We start from the raw sequence: 20,140 nt of genomic DNA, 5'->3' as shown, positions 1-20,140 counted from the left end.
TTTACTCTCTAAGCAATTTTAACCGGTTAGTTCAAAAAAGCATTAGAGAAGCAACAATTAAATCTTTTACTTTAGCTCTATTCACTTTTAAAAGAGCACTTTTATTTTTATTTGCAGCGGAAAACATGAAAAAAAAAACCATGAACTTTTTTCTTTTTCAGAAACTTTTCTTTTACTTTTCCATTTTCTAGACAAATTTTTTATTTTGAATAGAAAATAAGTTGTGTGCCCAAACACTGAACAGAAAAAAAAAACAGCACCTCAACGTGGCCTTGGCCCAGCGCGCGCCGCTGATGGGTCCGGTCCAGCGCGTGGCTGCGGATCCGGCCCAGCGTGCCGCTGCGGCCTGACGCGGCCCAGCTACCGCCAGTGCTAGCAGCCCAGGGCGTGCAAGCCATTCTTGCTTCACTTGTGGCCCAAGAGGGCCCATGTACGTTAGGTTTTCTATCAGGACCGTTCAATAGATCGAACGATAGCCCGTGCAGATCGCTCGATCAAAAACGAATCAGCGAGGCAATCAACCGTGCCGCTCGCTCCTTTCCTCCCCCCGCGCCGCTCGCTCCTCTGTGTGCTGCGGCTGGGGCTCGAGGCCACCCCCTCTTTCCCTTCCTTTTTCTCCCTCCTTGCTCTGCAGAGAGAGAGAGAGATATCGATGTGGTTGAGGAGCAGCGGGTTGGAGCCCCGCCGGCCGCCGGCGACGGCGTCGCCACCATGCCGTGCGGGCCGCCCTCTCTTTTCCCTTTCCCCTCCTGCTTCTTTCTCCACCTCCAACAACAGAGAGAGGGAGAGAGAGAGAGAGAGAGAGAGATCCGGGCGACCTTCAAACGCAGCGCCCCCGCTGACCCCTTTGCCGGCGTGCGCGAGCACCTCGAGGGTGAACGCGCCGCCGTCAAACGGCTTGGTGGTGGTGCTCTTTGCCCTGTATGGGGTTGGTTCTTCTTCCGGACGGCTCGGCATGCCGATGCCCGTTCGGATCGAGAGGAACAGGCGCGGCCTTGTGGCGGCGCACTTTGCCGGCGAGCACGAGGCCCTCTCCGGTGATTTCTTTGCCCTGTAACTTTAGGGTTCTTGTGGGAGGGGAATTTTTCTTTCTCCGTGATTCTTTTCTACCCGGAACTTACCCTAGTTCGAATCTGATACCATTGTTAAACTCTGTAGGATCGTCTAGGCTAGATCCTTAAGGGTAGATGGGATGAGGAGTACAAGATACCTTCACTTCCTTCATATCGAGGAACTCCCGGTGCCGGCCATGGTGGATGGCAGTGGTGTGGGCGTGTGTGTGTGTGTGTGTGAGTGGCGGTGGTGGAGCTTCCCGTCGCTTCAGCGCCACCCTCTGGATCGGACTAGGGTTAGGAGTGGGGAATAGTGGCGGCGGCGAACCTCGTGATGCTAGCCGCCGACCCCACCTCTTTATATAGTGCAGGTTACAGGGGCCCGTCACCCATAGTGGGTCGAGCACCCCCGATCAGGGCGCGGATCTAAGGGCCCGGTGGGCCGTTGGGCCCACACGGTGGAGATCATCCTAACACTATATGCATCCATATGTAGTCCGTATTGAAATATCTAAAAAAAGCTTATATTTAGAAAATGGTGGGAGTACTTATTTACTCCCTCCGTTCTATAATGTAAAATGTTTTTGACACTGCACTGCTTGTATATATGCCATACTTGAGTTTTAGTTGTGTCTGAATTGTAGTATGTAATTAAGTTGGCCATGTTGCTAAGTCTGGTTTTGGTTTGTGTTTGTGCATGGAATTATTCATCAGCTGTCTTTAGTCATATGGAACATTTTATCTCTTGAAGATTTAAAAAGGATGTGAACGCTTTTTCAGGCATAAATGAGCATTATATTGACATGAGCTAGAATTTTATAACGTGTTTTTGTACTCCCTCCGTTCACTTTTATAAGACGTTTTAGAGATTTAAGACAACACCCAAACAGTTCAATTTGAGTTGTCTTAAACGTCTTACAAAAGTGAATAGAGAGAGTAGAAAAAAATGGAGGTGGCTAGGGGTCAGGTGACTGATTTTGTAATTTGGGTCAAAGGGAGTACTAAATAAATGTCTAACTAAATGGATACATACATAAAATCGACGCCGACATTTCCATATCACCGCCTCAATCGGTTGATACTCCCTCCATTTCATAATATAATGCATATAGATTTTTTGAGAAGTCAAAGCTCATCAACTTTGACCAAGTTTGTGGAGAAAAATATTTACATCTAGAATGTCAAACATATATCATTAGATTCATCATAAGACATAGTTTCATATTTTATATATTTGGTGTTGTAGATATAAATTGTTTTCTCTGGAAACTTGATCAAAATTTACAAAGTTTGACCTTTTAAAAAATCTATACGTATTACGTTATGAAACGGAGGAGTACTAAAACTACATAACGAGTTCTTAAAAAAGTAGCCAGGGATTAAATAGTGAACCCGTGCAATTAACAACTAAACCATCTAATCCTAAACCAGCCCATTTTTGTTTATGCAAAGACATATTCCTATGGAATAATAGGTAATTGCTCATGCATTGTAATGAGGGCCATAATTTGCACATAAGTAGCACTAAATTTTAGTGAGTTCTTTTATGAAACAACGGTTTACATATCATTTTATTGTACTTAGTGTACCCATACGACTAACAGCTACAACCATCCAATCCTAAGCCATCCCTTTTGTTTTCTTCATTACCTCCACGTCTTGATCAATCTACTCCACAACATATTCATAATGAAATATCTCTAAGTGGTGTGGTATATATCAGTATATTTTTCTAACATATACCATCATTTACAACTCCAAACTAGTTTAATTAAATTGTTACTTGTCGAAGAAATGGATAAAAATGAATGTATCTAAAACACGTCCATTTCTCCAACATATATCCATTTCTCCGACATATATCCATTTCTTCAACAAGTATTTTTCGGACGGAGGCAGTAGCACACTCGTAGTATATGTGTTTGATGTAGCATACATTGGTATATGTATTTGATCAAATTTTAGGAATATGATATTCAGACAAAGATATAATTTAGTGTTTTTAAGATAAGATATAATTTAGTTTTTTCAGATCAATATATAATTTTGTTAATTTGCTGTTTTAAATTTACCTTTTTAGCGGTGGTTTTTTATTCACCAGAATGGAGAAGGTACAACATATATATTTTTTAAACCAGCCACATGGTTGCCCACAGTGAGCTTCTCACGGCTAACCGATGAGGCCCACCAGAGTAGCCCGCCATCAAATCAACCCTACTTGTCCGCCGGTGGCCTGCATAGGGAAAACCCACCAAAACTCTCTGAGGATGACAAATGGCACACACGCACTGCACCACTTCTCACCACAAGGAGTTTGGGAGTAATCTTTTGCCTAGTGATTTCATCAGTATATTAAGATATCCCAGAGATAATTTTAAGGCAACAGGAAAGGTAACATATATGTGCCAATTTTAGGCGTATACACCACCATTCCCCCACAATATATCGCACTGTTGAAAGGTAAAGACAAAATCTGACATGAGATTTATTTAAAATGCAGAGGCTGGATGATACTTAAAATGCAGAGTCTAAAGCTCTGCTCAAATCTCTACCGATGTTTGAAAGAGCAGCTGGATATTATTTTTTTTTCTGTACCAAAACAAGCCATGATCCACATTCCCAAGTTCTTCGCAATTCAATACTCAAGATGGGTGTGACGCCAGGAGCATGTAAAGTCGTCAAAATGCACTCTAAAAGATGCCATCTGTTTGCACATTGACAAGATAGTTGTGTCTTCAGCAGACTCCTTGTGCAGTGGGTTGATGCTACAAAGATGCATCACGCAAGACATCAGGAATGCAAACGCAAGGAGCCATCATCACTGGATAATCGAAGACGGTTTATTCCTACTGCTCATCTCAGGCTTCTTTGCGATTCCGGTTGCATTTTACCAGCCTATTGTTCCTTTGATGCTGGAAATGCGAGGGAGAGGGAGAGCGCGCCTGACATATCAGTAGGCTGTGTATCTCCTTTATTCAACTTTTCTTCAACCATGGGCTTTCTAGAAGATATGTTGTCCCCCGGTGCTGGCTTAAGATCTTGTGTGTTCTGTTCAGGTAAATCTTCAGACAGACCGGTTATGCTATTTCCAGTCGCTGCATCATCCACCATGTCTATATCTGCATCATCCACCACGTTTAGATCTAGTGGAAATGTGCACTTTCCATTACTCTTCGAGATTCCTGCCATGGTCTTATTGTCAGTGCAATCATGAACAGGTAAAGCTGCTAGAGGGTGTACCTTGGATGATAACCTTCCATCTCTGACCTTCCCACTTAAACTAGACTCCACAGTGGACGATACATTATCCAATTTAATTTTCTTGTCTACTGATCCATTGGCTCCGTCAGTCCAGTTTGCCATATCCACATTTCTTTTTTGTGCACTACGTGATGCATGTGAAACAAGATCCACTGTATCTGAGTTCAGTTCAATATTATTTGCATGATCTACATCCATCAGGCTCTCTGCATTGTTAAGGTTGATGGCTCTGTTCTGATTATCTGGTTCGTTAACAAGAAAAATCAGACTACTTGGTTCATTACCAAAATAATTTGGACTGAAGCTAAGACAAGGTAACGTTCATAAATAACAGACCCCAGCTGAGATGGAGAAATAATGCATTACCTTGTTTGTGGATTGATGAGATAGAGCAAGTAACTGGCATCGTATTTACATCAAAAATGGGTTCGACAACATTGCCACCATCGCACATTTTCTTTTGAGAGTCTGGATATACAATTATCTGCACAGTTACAGCTAATTGATAAATTTAGATATCAAGAAGAGCAACCATCTGAATATTGTGCAAACTACAACACATAAATTTAGACATTGAGAAGAGCAACCATCTGAATAACTGTGCAAACTAAAGAGCATAAATTCAGGGTTTAGAAGAACAACAACACAGGCAGGCACGCATTGATAGTCTGTCCACAGTTGTTAAATTACTGAATCAAATGCATCAAGAAGAAAACCCAAGAGAAATGAGAACAACACAAATAATAAAAATTATGGATCACTGTGAGGAAAATTATGGAATTCTCTCTATTCTCTATTCTTCTCTCTGCTATACATACTAGTGTACACACAGCCCAAAACAGCCAACACTCCCCCTCAAGATGGCCATAGATATCTATCATCCCCATCTTGTCACATGCTGACAAAGACTCCTTGATCCCTAACCCCTTCTTAGACAATCAGCTATTTGTTCTGCAAGAGTAACATGGCTTAGCTTCAGTGTCCATCCCCTCATCAGGCCTCTCTTTGATGAAAAGCCGATATATCTCCATGCATCGTTCGGTCATGCCGAACTTGATTATTTGTAATGTTGATTGTTGACCTGTATCACACAGAGCAGAGCTTCAATGGCCCTCTCCTTAGTAGACTTGACTCCGATAGGAGGGCTTTGATCCACATTGTAGAGGGATTTTCGTTGGGTCCTAACAGCGGTAAAAGAGCTAGTATGTGAATATGTGAATTTGTATCGTGGGAGCGTCTCATCAGGTCACCAAGGTAGAACAATGATGAACACCATATAGTATGGTAAGCTTAACCCCTTGGTCAGCAATGATCGATTGGGTTCCCTGGGCTGTACCTTGGCCCAGAGGGGCCCAATTATACGGCCTTCATAGCGCAAGGCCTTGAGTAATTTTACTTGCTGTCAACAAACCTCCCATCAGAAGCCGTAAAAGAGCCCAGTCCGCAAGCAAGATCAATGTACATACTTGCAGGTTTTTGTGGTCTTCGACTGCCGAGAATCATCTTTGTTGCTCGTTTAGAGTCACATATACTTGGTCAATTTTGGTTGCTGATAAAGGTTGCTCCTTCCCAAAAGGTTGTGATTAGATCCTTAAACATGTGCTAGCTCAAGATGGCCGGGCAAATGGAAAGAGGTTAGCCTTCCCTGCCTCGCACGGGGCAGAAATGATGAAGCACCAACAAGAATGCTCAACCAAGATTTCCATTCCTTCAACCCCACTGTTCCAAATTCCCCTCTTCATGATCCTTATAGGGCCGCTCCGACGGGACTGAGAGCTCATCCTCGCCACAAATCTCCCTTCCAATTCAGAGGCCACGGGGAGGGCAGGGCCTCCAATGAAGAAATCTTGGAAGGTTACCACCTCAAAAAACATCCAAGTATGTTGCTCCTTGCTTCATTGCATGACATCTATTTCTTTATTTATTGCACGATTCTTTTTATCTTGTTGTCACCTACAACAGCTCACCCTTACCGTGTCTCGGATGGAACTTTAGTCCGCCATAGCTCGCGAAAAGGAATTGCAACATGTTGTTTCCCGGGTCCAAGAGGAGCACAACAGGTTGACTTAGGTGGTCATGGAGCTTAGGGCCAAACTGGCTACCTGCAACGGGTTAACTAGTAATCATTTGCCATCAGATAGCGTGTGCAGCTCTTGCGCAAGTAGAAACCTTGAAGGGTGATCGCCAAGCCTCCCAGGCCCGAGGTCTGTGAGCTTCTCCGTGAGGTGATGTTGACTCAAAGGCTTTCCTAGTTGTCCTTCGAGACCTTGATCTCCACATACTCCAATGGGTCAGTGAGCTTGCCATAACTACGATGCTAGGGCACAACGACCTCTGACCATGGCCTCATCATCATGGTCAGAAGAAACGTACTCCCCCTTGAGCGCTCTCGACATCAGTTGTGACTTCTACATCTTACTTCATGGAAACGCTTGGCTTCAATATTTTGCTCACCCTACGCCGATTTTGACAATAGGGAGAGCGGGATCCCCCATGGTGGTTGCGGCCTTCATCTGAAGGATTTGGCGGATTCATTCTCCGAGCGCACCTAATTAGTTCACTTCTCCTGTTGCTTCTTGGCTCCTGATGGTACTCGTCGATGTTAATGGTTCAGTGAGTTGTCTACCCCCACAACATTCTGGCATGGCATAGCAGACGCCCACCATTTTTTCATCTTCTCCACTACTCAGGGTCTTTTCTCGTGATGCACGCCTTGGGACCCTCCTGGAAGTCGGGGACAATAGAGGATTGTATCTATCCTCGAATCGTGGGGACGGATCTGATCGAGCATGTGCTTCAACAAACTCAACCTCCTAGTCTGCCCAAAGATCTTACTCATGATCATTGAGCGAAAATTATTAAACTTGTTCACCAAACTCACATGAAGTGCTTCTGCTCTAGGATGCGAGGGTCCAACCTTCGGTTCCTCCATGAAAGGGCGTCCACAATCTGGTGTCCTCATGCCTGACTTGTAGCAGTGCTTCCTCCTGGGTTCTCCCGCCCTGGTGGGTTATTCTTGTAGCCATTGGTTGATGATGGGGACACGTCTCCAACTCCCGTGTGGTTATCTATGAAGTTACACTCTGCCTTCGGGTTGATGTTGGTGCTACGATGACATGTCTCGCTACTGGCCTCAACTGCTTCCAACTCCCGATTGATGAACTCATCGATTTTAGAGGATCCTAATTAAAGTAGTCGTAGTATGCCATAAGTTGTAGGTCAGGCGAGTAGTGGGTGAGTCCTCCGGCCAACCCAAACCATGGGAAAAGATCGGTTGATACCCAGGTAGGCTATAGGCGATAGCATACTTAGGGAAGGAGATGTCACTAGGACTAGAGAACTTCGTTGGTGTAGCCTTGATTATCATAATAGCCTCCACTACATACCCTAGGATGCCAAAATAAGTCTCACCTTTGTATCCCATAGGTAGCTCGAGCCATACATCAAATTTTCCATCTCGTCTAGAGAAGCGGGTGCAGAGGATGAAGAAATGGACATATATCCAATTTGATGTCGTGAAACCGCCACAATTGGCAGGAGCTGTCATGGGATTTTTCATAGGGTCCTAACAATGGTACAAGAGCTAGCACGTGAATTGGTAGTCGTGGAAACATCACTTCAAGTCACCAAGAGATTTAGAACATAGATGAAATGGGGACAAATACCAGGTTCAGGCACCCAACGTGGGTAATTGCCCTATTTCCTGACTTGTTCTCTTTTATATGTGTGTGGAGAAATACGAAGATTGGTTACAAAAAAGGAGGGTACTCGGCAAGTTAGAAGAACTCAACGAGATATAAGCAGATTTAGACAAAAGTGTGAACGATCCACATGGTGTAAAGGCTCTAGATTGTGTGTCCTCTCAATGTGTTCCTTGCTACCTTAGTGCATCGAGTGTATAGGTATGGGAGTTAGGACCAAGCAAGTGTATAACCCATCGGTCCCTTCCCAACGTATGCCATCGGAACTTGGAAACTCCCGAGTCTTACCCCCATAGTTGATGATCGATTGGGTTCCTTGGGCCATACCTGAACCCGACAGGTCCAATTTTCATAGGACCTGGCCTTGAAATTTGACTTAATGTCGACACATAGCATCTCACTCAAACAAACCGACATTGCTCTATATTCTACTTCTTGTAGATAAAGAAACCACCGGCTACTTCTTGCTCCTCAAGGATATTAGGTCTCCTCCATCAAAGATACATAAGCCAATTGTTGACCTTCTATCATCAAGGCAACTAGCCCAACTGACATCAAGTAGCTCTCTACATTTAAGTGCACATTGGCCTTAAACCATAGACCTCTTCTAGGACACCCTTTTAGATAGCGCAAAATATCCGTGTTGCCCCTAAGTGCCCGCTTCTTGGGTCATGCATGCAGCGACTAACCACACTCACTACGTAGGATATGCAAAGTCTCGAGTGGCACAAACAAATGAGCCGACCTACTAGCCGCTAGTAGCTCTCTCTATGTATTAACTAGATCTCGCTGGCCATGAAGTTGATAATTTTAACTGAATAGGAGTTTGAAGGCAAACTCGACACCCACGCATTCAATTGGTCACTAAGATAGGTCCGAGATAATACTTCCAGATGCGAAAGGAATTGTCCCTTTGGAGGACCTTACAATTTAAATGCCTCAGTGGCCAAGGTCCTTAAATCTTTAAACTCTTTGTTCGGCTTTTTGCCTTTAATTATGACATCTCAATAGTATCGATATCTTGTAATAATTATATCATCAATATATATGCCTAGCATCATGGTGTGCCTCTGGAAGTGGCCGGGTTAATACCACTTAAGCACAGAACAAAATCGGCCCAAAACATGCCTATGAGAAATTACTTTAACCCATAAAGTAATTACTCAACCTAACGACCCTTTCCCGATTGAATTTGAGATGTACCAAAAGTCGATTTTGGAATTTCCACTTTCTCATGAAGATCACCTTGCAAAGAATTGGGGTCATGTTTCACGGTCCCAGCATGAGTCAGTTCCATAGGTCTGACTGCAAAAAAGGGTAGCCCGGTGCACGTAGCTCCTGCTTGCGCAGGGTGCAGGGTAGGGTCTGACCACTTTGGGTCTTTTGTACCTCCCGATCTTACCATGGGGTCTTGCTTGACCCATTTGCACTTAACAACCTTCTTGCCTTTTGGAAGTGCTATAGGCTCCCATGCCTTAACTCTTCTACTCTTCTCAATGGTTGTCATCTCCTCCAGCACTGCTTCATGCCAGGAGCTTGCTTCGCTCCTCTACAATCAATTGGGATTACCATTGACTATATATACTTAGGTGAGAGTCATATGGCAAATAGTTCGCACTATCATGCTCAAAAGTCTACCTTTCAGGATGTTTTCCTACCCCCAACTCTTGGTTCTTTCCTCTAGGCAATCTGGTTCTCCACCTCTCTTCACTCATAGGATGTCTCGTATACACCCTCAAAGTTTCCTCCTTATTTGGCTTTCTCCATCTTTCTTCACTCATAAGACATAGAGTAGTACCAACAATAACTCTCGATGGTCTGTCTTCCTTTGTCCACAATGGTATACGCCCCACCCCACCCCCGCCCAATTAGCATCACTTCTATAAAGAGTTGAGATCCTTTTTCTCCATGGAACGGCTCAAGACTTCCCGAAGCCACATCCATGCTCACAAATGTTCCTTCCAATCTTCCTCTCCTCAATTACACAACCGCTTAGTTAGTAATTAATGCATTCAATCAGCAATTAATCGACAATCAATATCGTCAACCAAGGAGCTCATAGACACCAAACTAACCGGAAATGATGGAACATACAAAACCAAAGACCACATAATAGGAGTGCATTTCACCATGCCAACTCCTTTGACATGTTGATAAGTTCCATTGGTGGTTTAGATGGTCTCTTCATGCAGGATGGATGTGTAGCATATGATGAAAACTCGCTCCATCTACCCATGAGATGTGACGATGCTCCTGAATCCAGCATCCAATTTGAGCAAGAGACATCAGTTGAAGTCGGAACCTTATTCGTGTTACCTTCTTCAATTTGAACAAGATTAACAAGATTGTCAAGGTTGTTTTTCACTTTGTTTTGGAATTTCTGCACTCTTTATTTATCTCAATTTTTCTAACTCTTTGGCTAATACTTCCAAATTTTCCTCTGAATCTTTTCTCATAAAAATTAGTTTGCCCTTGTTCTTCACCTTAATCACTTGAGCCAATTTCTCAATTAGTCGCTCCATATCTTTGTAATCCCCCATTGCTTAAAACTGATGCACACCACTGAGCAGCAAGCACAAGTATAGTAGCAACCATTGAGCTCTTTCGAATGCTCTGCTTGGAACTTATCACCTCGGCTGCAACCCACTGTTCCATCTTCTTTACTCCTCAAAAACAGATCCAAATTTGGTCTTCTTCACTGCAGTTCAAGCTACTCCTAGCTGCGTACTTTTCCTCAACCATTCAAGCTGCCTCTCCTGGCTGCACACACACCACCGACCACCTCCAGCACACCTTCTTATTTTTGTCGTCCCTTCTTATTTTTGTCTCGATCCAGCCTGCAGCAACCCAGCCAAAAATCTTCCCCTCTCCAAGTGACACCTCCTACCAGGTCACCTGCACACCTCCTGGCTATACGCACTCACGGCCTGCAGCTGTACACTAACCACCTCCACTCCAGACCTTGCTGCCCTGCCGCCATCGCAGCCTCCGGAACCAATTTCGTTACTGCACTTGGCCACAGTGCTTCCCCCACACAAACTTATGTGCCTTAGTTGCCTCCAGCAGACCCACAGGTCATCTTGCTCACGCTGTCGGCCGCCGGCTCTGCACCAACGCAACTCCACCTGGGCCTGCTGCCCTAGATTGGGGCCGATTCCCACCTGCACTCAGACCTATGGGTGCCTGGAACTCCACCACACTGCGCTGAATCACCACCCCTCCCACTAATACCATACCAATACCATACCCCCCCCCCCCCCCAACACACACACATAAAAAGAAACAGCCAACAAATACAACATAGAATAGAGGATAAAACAATATAACAGTCAACGAGCATGGCATAGCAAGCAGAACAAGCTATAAGCACCCACCTTCTGTTTTCCTGCCGGAGCAGTGGAAAAATCATTTATTGCCCTCCTGTTATTTGTTAAACAACATGTCATACTTGAATCATGACAGTGATCTTCCAAATCTCTTCCGCCCACAGCCTGGGCCGAAGAGTTATCTCCATTTGAACATCCCTGACGATTAGCTTCCGAAGTTTGCAAACATTGATGGTCTGCAGAAGTAGCTGACTTAACCAAATAGCAGGCAGGGTCAGCGGCATTATTTTGGTCTTCAGACAATGAACGGCTAGAGGACAAAACAGAGGTATGCGGATCCACAGTCAGGGGATCCTCATTCAAATTAGGTTCACATTTACTTATTGGTACATCAAGTGGAAGGTTCCAGTGATCTTCTCTTTTCACTTTAAACACACCCCATAGAAAATAAAACATGTTCCATCCTGAAACAGAACAAGGAAGAATAAGAACTATCACAGAAGTTATGACAAGATAAAATATCACTTGAATTTGTGGAAGAATTCCAACTTTGAGAGTTCTTTGATAGGATGTTAGAAGGGAATATAATTAATTCAGCTGTTTCGATATTTCCTCTGAGTGCCAAATCATTGATTAGCATATTCTGAACCAATTTACTGTAATGATGTTCATAGCTGCAGAAAATAAATAATAGAATTTCAGTTAGATGTGTGAATTCGAATAAGATGCTATGTGGACAGCTGCAGGAAGATATGAACAAGCACAGTTGCAAGGAGCTTACCTCTGAGCATCTCTAGCAAAGAAGAAAACACCAATATTCTCATATGTGGGTCCATTTTGTTGAAACTGTGTGGGCCATGAGTTTCGACGAGGCAGTTCTTCAAGCTGGACTCTGGAAGGGAATTTTTTTGCTACTTCCAGCACTTTTGGTGAAGCAGAACATGATAAGTGAGCTTGAAAGCCATCACATAGCTCAGGTGATCTTCCAGTCCTCCACAGCTCAAAATCACCCCTACAAAACAGAACTTTCAGTGCACGTGATGGAAACGATCTATAAAACAAATAAATGATTGCGACAGAGTGGGTTAAGTGATAATCATGTTTAACAATCAGATGATACTGAACCATGACATGTAAATGAGATGGCAAAAGTATGATCATGAGGGACCACCCAACAAAAGCACTAAATATTCCTCGTTGGTACTAAAAGCATGCATGACAAGTGACAACCTTTTATTCTAAATAAGAAAATAGTTAATTACTGCTAGGAAGGGAATATATCGTACTGCCAAATATAATCCAACTCTGGAACAGTTGAAACTATTGCTTTATCAAGGGGTGAAAAGCCTCGACTTGATTTGTCCATCGGATCACTTGATATAGTAGAACTGCTGGGAACAGATCTTCCAGATGACGTATCTTTAGGCCTGTACACTGGGTCATGATAAGGACCACATTTGAGGATGCGATCAGATTGATCTGCTGATCTGGAAGTAGCTTTCTCAGTAGCTTCAGACGTTTTATTCCTTTTGGCAGAGGCATCCTTCAAGTTTCGCTCACTCAGAGGTTTCATTGCAGACAAACCTAATTTATCAACACCACAAAATTGGGTAAAATGGCCTGAATTGCTAGAGGCAGACATGTTGTTTCCTGTAGTGAGGCGCTGAGCTGCAGATTCTGCTTTTGATTGAACTGGAAAAGCCAGTGGTCCAGTAATTGAGGGGCATCCTAATATAGAAGTGCCTCTATCATTACTTACATTTCGGCTCACTGGTAAATTCATCACACTTAGCTCCTCGGCAGGTGGTATGATGGAAGACTTTGCCTTATTTGCTGGCTCACAAGTTTTGGGCTTTTTGAATGATGCTGACTTAGTTGAAAAGCTCGTTGGCCCCTCTTTTCTCATACTACAGGACAACTGATCCTTCAAAGTTTTGGTCTTCTGAGGAACTTCATTCACTAGTTGCTTCACCTTGGGCACCTTAGAGTTGTTGAAAGAAGTGGACTTGGAGAGTTGACCTGCATCAAACCTTCATAAGTAAAGTTCTCTCCGATTGAGTCCCGCGGGAATGCCCTTGCAGAAGTAGTGCTACTAACTAAATTGAACATTGCAGGATTGTAGGTAAAGTCTCTTAATTAGAAATATTCATAGTAACAAATTTACCAGTAAGTGGTGGTGCCTGATTCTTGCTAGCATTAAACCCCAGTAAGATTGGCGCTTGGGGAGTAGGTTGCTTTCCTTTCTCTATATCCAACCTGAATGAGCTCTCGCGTAGCAGAGGTACTCCTTTTCTGGAGTAAGACTCCATTGATGAACCACCAGGTTCAGGAATATTTTGTTTAGCCACAGGCGGAATCTTTGCATCTTCAACCATACGAATGCCTTGATTTGCTTCATTCCGTTCTTTTCTGCCAACAGTTTCATCCTCCACTTCATTCTCACAAGGACTTCTGCTGTTTGCATCATTGAAAGGTTTACTGATTTTCCCTTGAACAGACTCTTCCTTTGAAGTGACAAGCCTCACCTCAGGTTTTTCTAACTTCTCCTTTTCATATTCTACTTCAGTTTGGCACTCTTCACAAAACCACTCACCATCCGGAACCTTTTCCATCATCTCCCGCATACAATAACTGTAGTAAAGAAAAGAGATACGAACTTTAAGAAGGCGAACACAACATCTTCTGAAAGATATTATGGAAAAGAAATGCTCGATGGATCAGCTTTTTCAAAAAAAATCATGTAAATTGACGAGCATATTAGTACTTATTTAGGCATAGCACTACTTGCAGTTGCAGAGTAGTTGTTGTTAGAGTTACAGCCAACAGTTCTACAGGCCATGACAGTAGAAGTGCAACTTACCATAATGGTATGGTGTCAAGCAATGTGATCAGTTCAGTTCTAACTTCTAAGGAAAAGGAAATGGAACAGAAAAAACTTACGTATGCTCAGCACCATCGTTGCATCTATTGCAAACAGCGAGCTTCACCTCATCACCAACATCTCCACATATGTCACAAACTTTCACCTATTGTCGTTTAAACAGATTACAGAGGTCAGGCAATTCAAACCTCAGAGCAAACTCGATAACAGAAACAAAGAAATGTCTCAGCGTAATGTAAATGCATCATAATGTGGAGCAAGTAATACAAAAAATACAATGGGAAGTGAAAATTCAAAACTTACATCCTCAACTTCTTCGGCACTCTCATCATCTGAAGACGTGGAATCCATTTCTGCATTAAAAACCTGCTAGACATTGAAAGCATGCCTAAGAGATTTCATTTTGCAACTAAAAGTTGCGGCACATAAATTATATATGTATTATGTTTGGATTGACATGCCAATATATCAATTAACATGATGATCACCAACATGACAATCCACAGAAAAGATTAAACACTGAACAGGCTCTGCGTGAACAAAATATATACATGCAAATGAAACAAACAGTCTCTGGAGTAGAAGAAATTAACAACTAAAAAACTCACATCATCCATGATTGCTCGAGAAGTTTTATCCTCAGCAGTAGTCTTCTTAACAGCAGTTGTTTGCACATTAGAAGTATTTTTCAATGCCCTCGAGTTTTCACGTGCTTCATTTACAGAGACACTCTGGGCTGTGGGATCTGTAACAACACGATCACGTTTCAAATGAAATGCATCTTGATGGATTTTCCTAGTATTATTTTCTACACAGGGAGATTTCTCAATACCAGCTGAGCTTCCAACAGCTATCTCTCCATGATTTTGTTCTTTTGCCTTCCTGCTTGAAGGAGAGGCTGCAAAATCAGAAGAACTGCCTGAGAAACCAGTTTTTCGCAAGTCCAGTCCACCAGTTTTCCAATCAATAGATTCCTTAATGTGTGTAGTAGAGTGACTTTTACCAGCATGGCCTTCTTCTGTGATAGCGTCATCACTGCTCATGACATTATCATCCTTTTTACCACGTAAACATCTAGAAGATGGAGGTGCTCTTGTCCCTCTTTTCTTCCTAACAGGCGCACTGAAGGTCCCTTCAAGCTCAGAAAATGAAACATCATTATTGCAATGTTCTGTGGTGTGCCTCTTTCCATCGAATGACTTAGAATAAAAGCATAGGTCCCTCTCACCTGGTGAACCAGAGTCGGCCTGCTTTACTCTCGATCCTCTTAACTTCATCAGCAATGAAGGGTGGTTAAGATGCACAAAAGATGAGCAGGAAGCTCAGCGTGCATTAATGTCCCTGGTTCAGGTTTATTGATAAGATCACTTCTTTCTTCATCTCTTGAAAGGAAAAGTTCCCTATTAACAGCAACGCACTAAATCCTGGAAAAGTGCTTATTCTTAGTTCAAAGTTTCCAATTGACAATAGGTACATGAACATGGGGAGAGAGGGGTGTAAAAGGGGAATAAACTTGTTCTTCTATGAAATAAAGATCTTAGAACATAAGCAGCTTACAAAAAGGGGTTGTTATGACATCGTGTTTTGACATATGTATCTACATTCCTAAAATGAATCTAGTTGAAATCCATATATCGGTCAGTTGGGAAACAGAATGAATAGCTCCCAGTCATGTGGATGTAACCAGATAACAGATTAAACATTAGATCAGATTCTGGAATGAGTCCATCAGATCTTACTGTCAATTTATAAGTTCATCCCCTGACTAAAAATCTGAAGGAATTGGAATTTACATATATATTACATCCATATAAAAGGCACAAGCTCCAGGAAATCCTCATGGAGGGACGGAGGATGGGGGAAGAGTGAGGAAGGAGGAAGGACGAAGGAGTGGTGGCTACCTGCCTATGGACTGGTCGCCGGGGTAGCTCCGGGCGGGAGCGGCTGCTCCAGGGAGGGAGGCGCTCCTCGGCGGAGGAAGGCGCTGCTCGGCTCCTGTACCGGCGGCGGGCGGCGGAGGCTTCGGCCGGCTGGGCCCCCCGCGGCGGAGGGCCGGCAGTAGTGGCGGCGGGCCGGCGGTGGCTAGGAACCCTAGCTGTCGCGCTCGCGAAGGGGGCCTCTCTGGTCGTTCGCTGGGGAGGGAGGCGTTCTCTTCGAGGGTAGGGCTGCAATTCTTTTTAATTTTTCCTTTTTTGCAATTTTATTACTAATTACCAGTGGACACTGTGGGACATGGATATCAGGTACCCGGTGCCTGCTTGGTAATATGGCTGGGCCGTATAAAAAGGTACTACATCCAAGAGTATCCGTCCTGTATCGCTAATAATGGCTAAGAAAATGTATCGCTAATACAAAAGGTTTATATTATTCATTTAATTTCCAATATTTTTTATAAATATTTTGGATTGCTTACCACGTATCAAAAGCGTATCGGAGTCAAATCCATATCAAATATAGTATCCGGTATAAACATGCAAGGTATGGGACTATCCGTATTATCTTATTGAAATCAGCAATCAATATATTTTTATATTATAATAGCACATATGCTTGTGTGTTGCAGTGGAAGAGATAGTTTTTTGCGAGAAGCAACAAAAGAGATAATTGACGTGTCTATAAAAAATGGTCTCCGTAACGGTGGGCGATAGAGTGAGGAGCTACGGTCTTCTCATAGGTCATGTTTTGCTCCGCGTGATCTTGATACTGATGGGGTTGGTTGGCCTGCGGTGACCATTCAACTCGTGCCCTTTTTTTTCTTCGGGATCTGCCTTCATTTTGGGGTTCTGGCTGCCTCCTCATTTGATGGTTGCGCGACGACCTTCGTGTCATGGTTGATTCGACCACTCTCTCCTATGACAGCATAATTAGATAGATTACTAATAGCGCATAAATCTCGTTTCATCAGCATAATCAGACATGAATGTCCCTTTTTTAATCAGGGTTTATGCTCTATGATTATTTTAGGAATGGCGTGTTCATAATTTTTTATAATTAGAGTCAAATCAGCATATTTTCTTTTATTGCTACGTGTCTACAATTTCTTTCGATTATAATCAGTCAACATATTCTCTTTTATTACTACATGTCCACAAATTCTTTCGATTATAATCAGCCAGCATATTCTATTTAAGTAACGTGTGCAAACTACCACCCACAATAATTAATATAGTCTCTCGTTCTGCTCATGATTCTCAATACAACTTCCTTATCTTCAGACAACCTAGGGACATATAAAAACTGATGTGATTTAGTATACAGCTCCAATGTGGGCGAAAATGCCAAACGGAGACCGAACTTCATGAAGGCCTTTATTTGAAAACTTTAAAATCCAAACTTTTCAGTTTCAAAAAATTCTGAAAATAAATACACATATACCTAGATACATAATGTGCATGTGTGCAAATTTTCAGGTTGAAATACATTAAAATGTAAGCTACACAAAAAAGACAAATCCAGAGCCTTTTAGCATATGTGTTGTTCATCTATAAAGTCCATGATATTGGTTTTTTTTGTACAGCTCGCAATTCAAGGTATTTCATCCTAAAAATTTTCACACATACACTTTACATCCTTGCATACATGTGTATTTTTTCCAGAAATTTTTGAAACTAAAATTTATGAATTTTGAATTATTTAAAATAAAGGGCTTCATGGAGCTCGATCTCCGAAATGCTCTACTTACGTGGGACTTTTTCTATTAAACTACGTGCGGAATGGATAGAACAAAACCTTTCAGTATATTTAATAGGAGGACCGGCCGTTTTTATGTAACAAAGGCGACCTTAACTCAGTTGGCATCTGCTTGAGGAACTGGATGAGACGCCACAAGTTCGATTCCTTATGGCCATAAATTAATTGTGCCTCCCTTGGTGAGGACCGACGGGCCGGATGTAGAGCAGGCCCAATAGGAGAGAGCGGTTGAGGCCCAATACAGCCTGGCGACATAGCAATTACTTTTGCTTTTCCTGTTCGAGTGCGGCTAGCTACTCGAACAAACGCCTCCTACTAACTAATGGCTAGCGTGAATATATCATATTGAAGCATTATATTTGAAATGTTTTTTCTTTTTTTGAACTTTTTCAAATGAAATTAACAATTATGAATTGCTGAATATCCTTGGACATATGAACAATTTTTAAAATTACAAAATAATTTAAATTCCATATATTTTTATAAAACATGAACAAAATTTGAAAGACAACCATTTTTGAAATTCACAAACTTTTGGGAAAACATGAATCTTTTATAGAAACACAAACATGTTGGGGATCGTTGCAGAAATTTAAAATTTTCTACGCATCACCAAGATCAATCTATGGAGAAACTAGCAACGAGAGAGAGAGAGAGAGAGAGAGGGGAGTGCATGTTTATACCCTTGAAGATCGCGACACGGAAGCGTTACACGAATACGGATGAGGGAGTCGTACTCGTGGCGATTCAGATCATGGTTGATTCCGATCCAAGCGCCGAACAACACCGCATCCGTGTTCAACAGACGTGCAACCCGATGACGTCTCCCACGCCTTGATCCAACAAGGAGAGAGGGAGAGGGTGGGGAAGACTCCGTCCAGCAGTAGCACGACGGCGTGGTGGTGTTGGAGCAGCGTGGTACTCCGGCAGGGCTTCGCCAAGCGTTGTGGGAGGAGGAGGAGGTGTTGGGGAGGGGGAGGGCTGCGCCTTGGATGTGGTGCGGCTGCCCTCCCGCCTCCCCTCTATTTATAGGGGCAAGGTAGAGGGGGGCCGCCCCCCTCCAGATGGATCTAGAGGGGGGGCGGCCAAGGGGGAAGGCTTGCCCCCCAAGCCAAGGGGGCGCCCTTTTAGGGTTTCCCCAAACCCTTGGCGCATGGGCCCTAAGGGGGTTTGGCGCCCAGCCCACCTAGGGGCTGGTTCCCCCTCCATATTCAGCCCATAGGGCCCTCCGAGGCAGGTGGACCCTCCCGGTGGACCCCGGAACTCTTTCAGAGGTCCCAGTACAATACCGATAAACCCTCGAACACTTCCCGCGACTGAATAAGGACTTCCCACATATAAATCTTTGTCTCCGGACCATTCTGGAACTCCTCGTTATGTCTGGGATCTCATCCGGGACTCCGAACAACATTCGGTAACCACATACAAACTTTCCCTATAACCCTAGCGTCATCGAACCTTAAGTGTGTAGACCCTACGGGTTCGGGAATCATGCAGACATGACCGAGACATCTTTCCGGTCAATAACCAACAACGGAATCTAGATACCCATGTTGGCTCCCACATGTTCCACGATGATATCATCGGATGAACCACGATGTCAAGGATTCAATCAATCCCGTATACGATTCCCTTTGTCTACCGGTATAGCACTTGCCCGAGATTCGATCGTCGGTATACTGATACCTTGTTCAATCTCGTTACGGCAAGTCTCTTTACTTGTTCCATAACACATCATCCCGTGACCAACCCCTTAGTCACACTGAGCTCATTACGATGATGTCTTACCGAGTGGGCCCAGAGATACCTCTCCGTCATACGGAGTGACAAATCCCAGTCTCGATTCATGCCAACCCAACAGATACTTTCGGAGATACCCGTAGTGCACCTTTATAGCCACCCAGTTACATTGTGACGTTTGGCACACCCAAAGCATTCCTACGGTATCCGGGAGTTGCACAATCTCATGGTCTAAAGAAAAGATACTTGACATTAGAAAAGCTTTAGCAGGCGAACTACATGATCTTGTGCTATGCTTAGGATTGGGTCTTGTCCATCACATCATTCTCCTAATGATGTGATCCCGTTATCAATGACATCCAATGTCCATGGTCAGGAAACCGTAACCATCTATTGATCAATGAGCTAGTCAACTAGAGGCTCACTGGGGACATGTTGTGGTCTATGTATTCACACATGTATTACGATTTCCGGATAACACAATTATAG

The 20,140-nt window shown here is 43.4% G+C and overlaps 1 protein-coding gene across 10 annotated transcripts; it reads right to left on the bottom strand.

The window, feature by feature from the left end:
- Positions 1-3,444: 3,444 nt before the first annotated feature.
- LOC123104814 (uncharacterized) lies at positions 3,445-16,415 on the bottom strand. 10 transcript variants are annotated; one of them, XM_044526722.1, is made up of 14 exons: positions 16,123-16,415; positions 15,225-15,645; positions 15,054-15,119; positions 14,830-14,966; positions 14,525-14,587; positions 14,281-14,366; positions 13,505-13,971; positions 12,627-13,359; positions 12,122-12,352; positions 11,890-12,014; positions 11,389-11,804; positions 4,680-4,797; positions 4,293-4,555; positions 3,445-4,234 (listed from the first exon to the last, which is right to left on the bottom strand). In XM_044526722.1, exons 2-14 carry the CDS (start codon positions 15,496-15,498, stop codon positions 4,196-4,198), a joined length of 3,018 nt encoding a protein of 1,005 aa, XP_044382657.1. In that variant the 5' UTR covers positions 15,499-15,645; positions 16,123-16,415; the 3' UTR covers positions 3,445-4,195. The 10 variants fall into 10 exon arrangements, with proteins under 10 accessions (XP_044382657.1, XP_044382659.1, XP_044382658.1 ...); XM_044526724.1 differs by having other exon boundaries at positions 3,445-4,171; XM_044526723.1 differs by having other exon boundaries at positions 4,320-4,555.
- Positions 16,416-20,140: the final 3,725 nt, after the last annotated feature.

The sequence above is a fragment of the Triticum aestivum genome, chromosome 5A (assembly GCF_018294505.1).
Source record: "Triticum aestivum cultivar Chinese Spring chromosome 5A, IWGSC CS RefSeq v2.1, whole genome shotgun sequence".
Lineage (NCBI taxonomy): Eukaryota > Viridiplantae > Streptophyta > Magnoliopsida > Poales > Poaceae > Triticum > Triticum aestivum.
The sequence above is the reverse complement of the archived record's forward strand: the minus strand, read 5'-3'. Positions and strand labels throughout refer to the sequence as shown.

Bases quoted from the DNA above. Each gene is read 5' to 3' on its own strand.
- LOC123104814 (XM_044526714.1), bottom strand. From the start codon at position 15,498: ATGAAGTTAAGAGGATCGAGAGTAAAGCAGGCCGACTCTGGTTCACCA. The intron at 13,360-13,504 runs GTAAATTTGTTA...GGTTTGATGCAG, and splicing joins TCAGGCACCACCACTTACTG to GTCAACTCTCCAAGTCCACT. The intron at 4,798-11,388 runs GTGGGTGCTTAT...GTAACTGTGCAG, and splicing joins CTCCGGCAGGAAAACAGAAG to ATAATTGTATATCCAGACTC.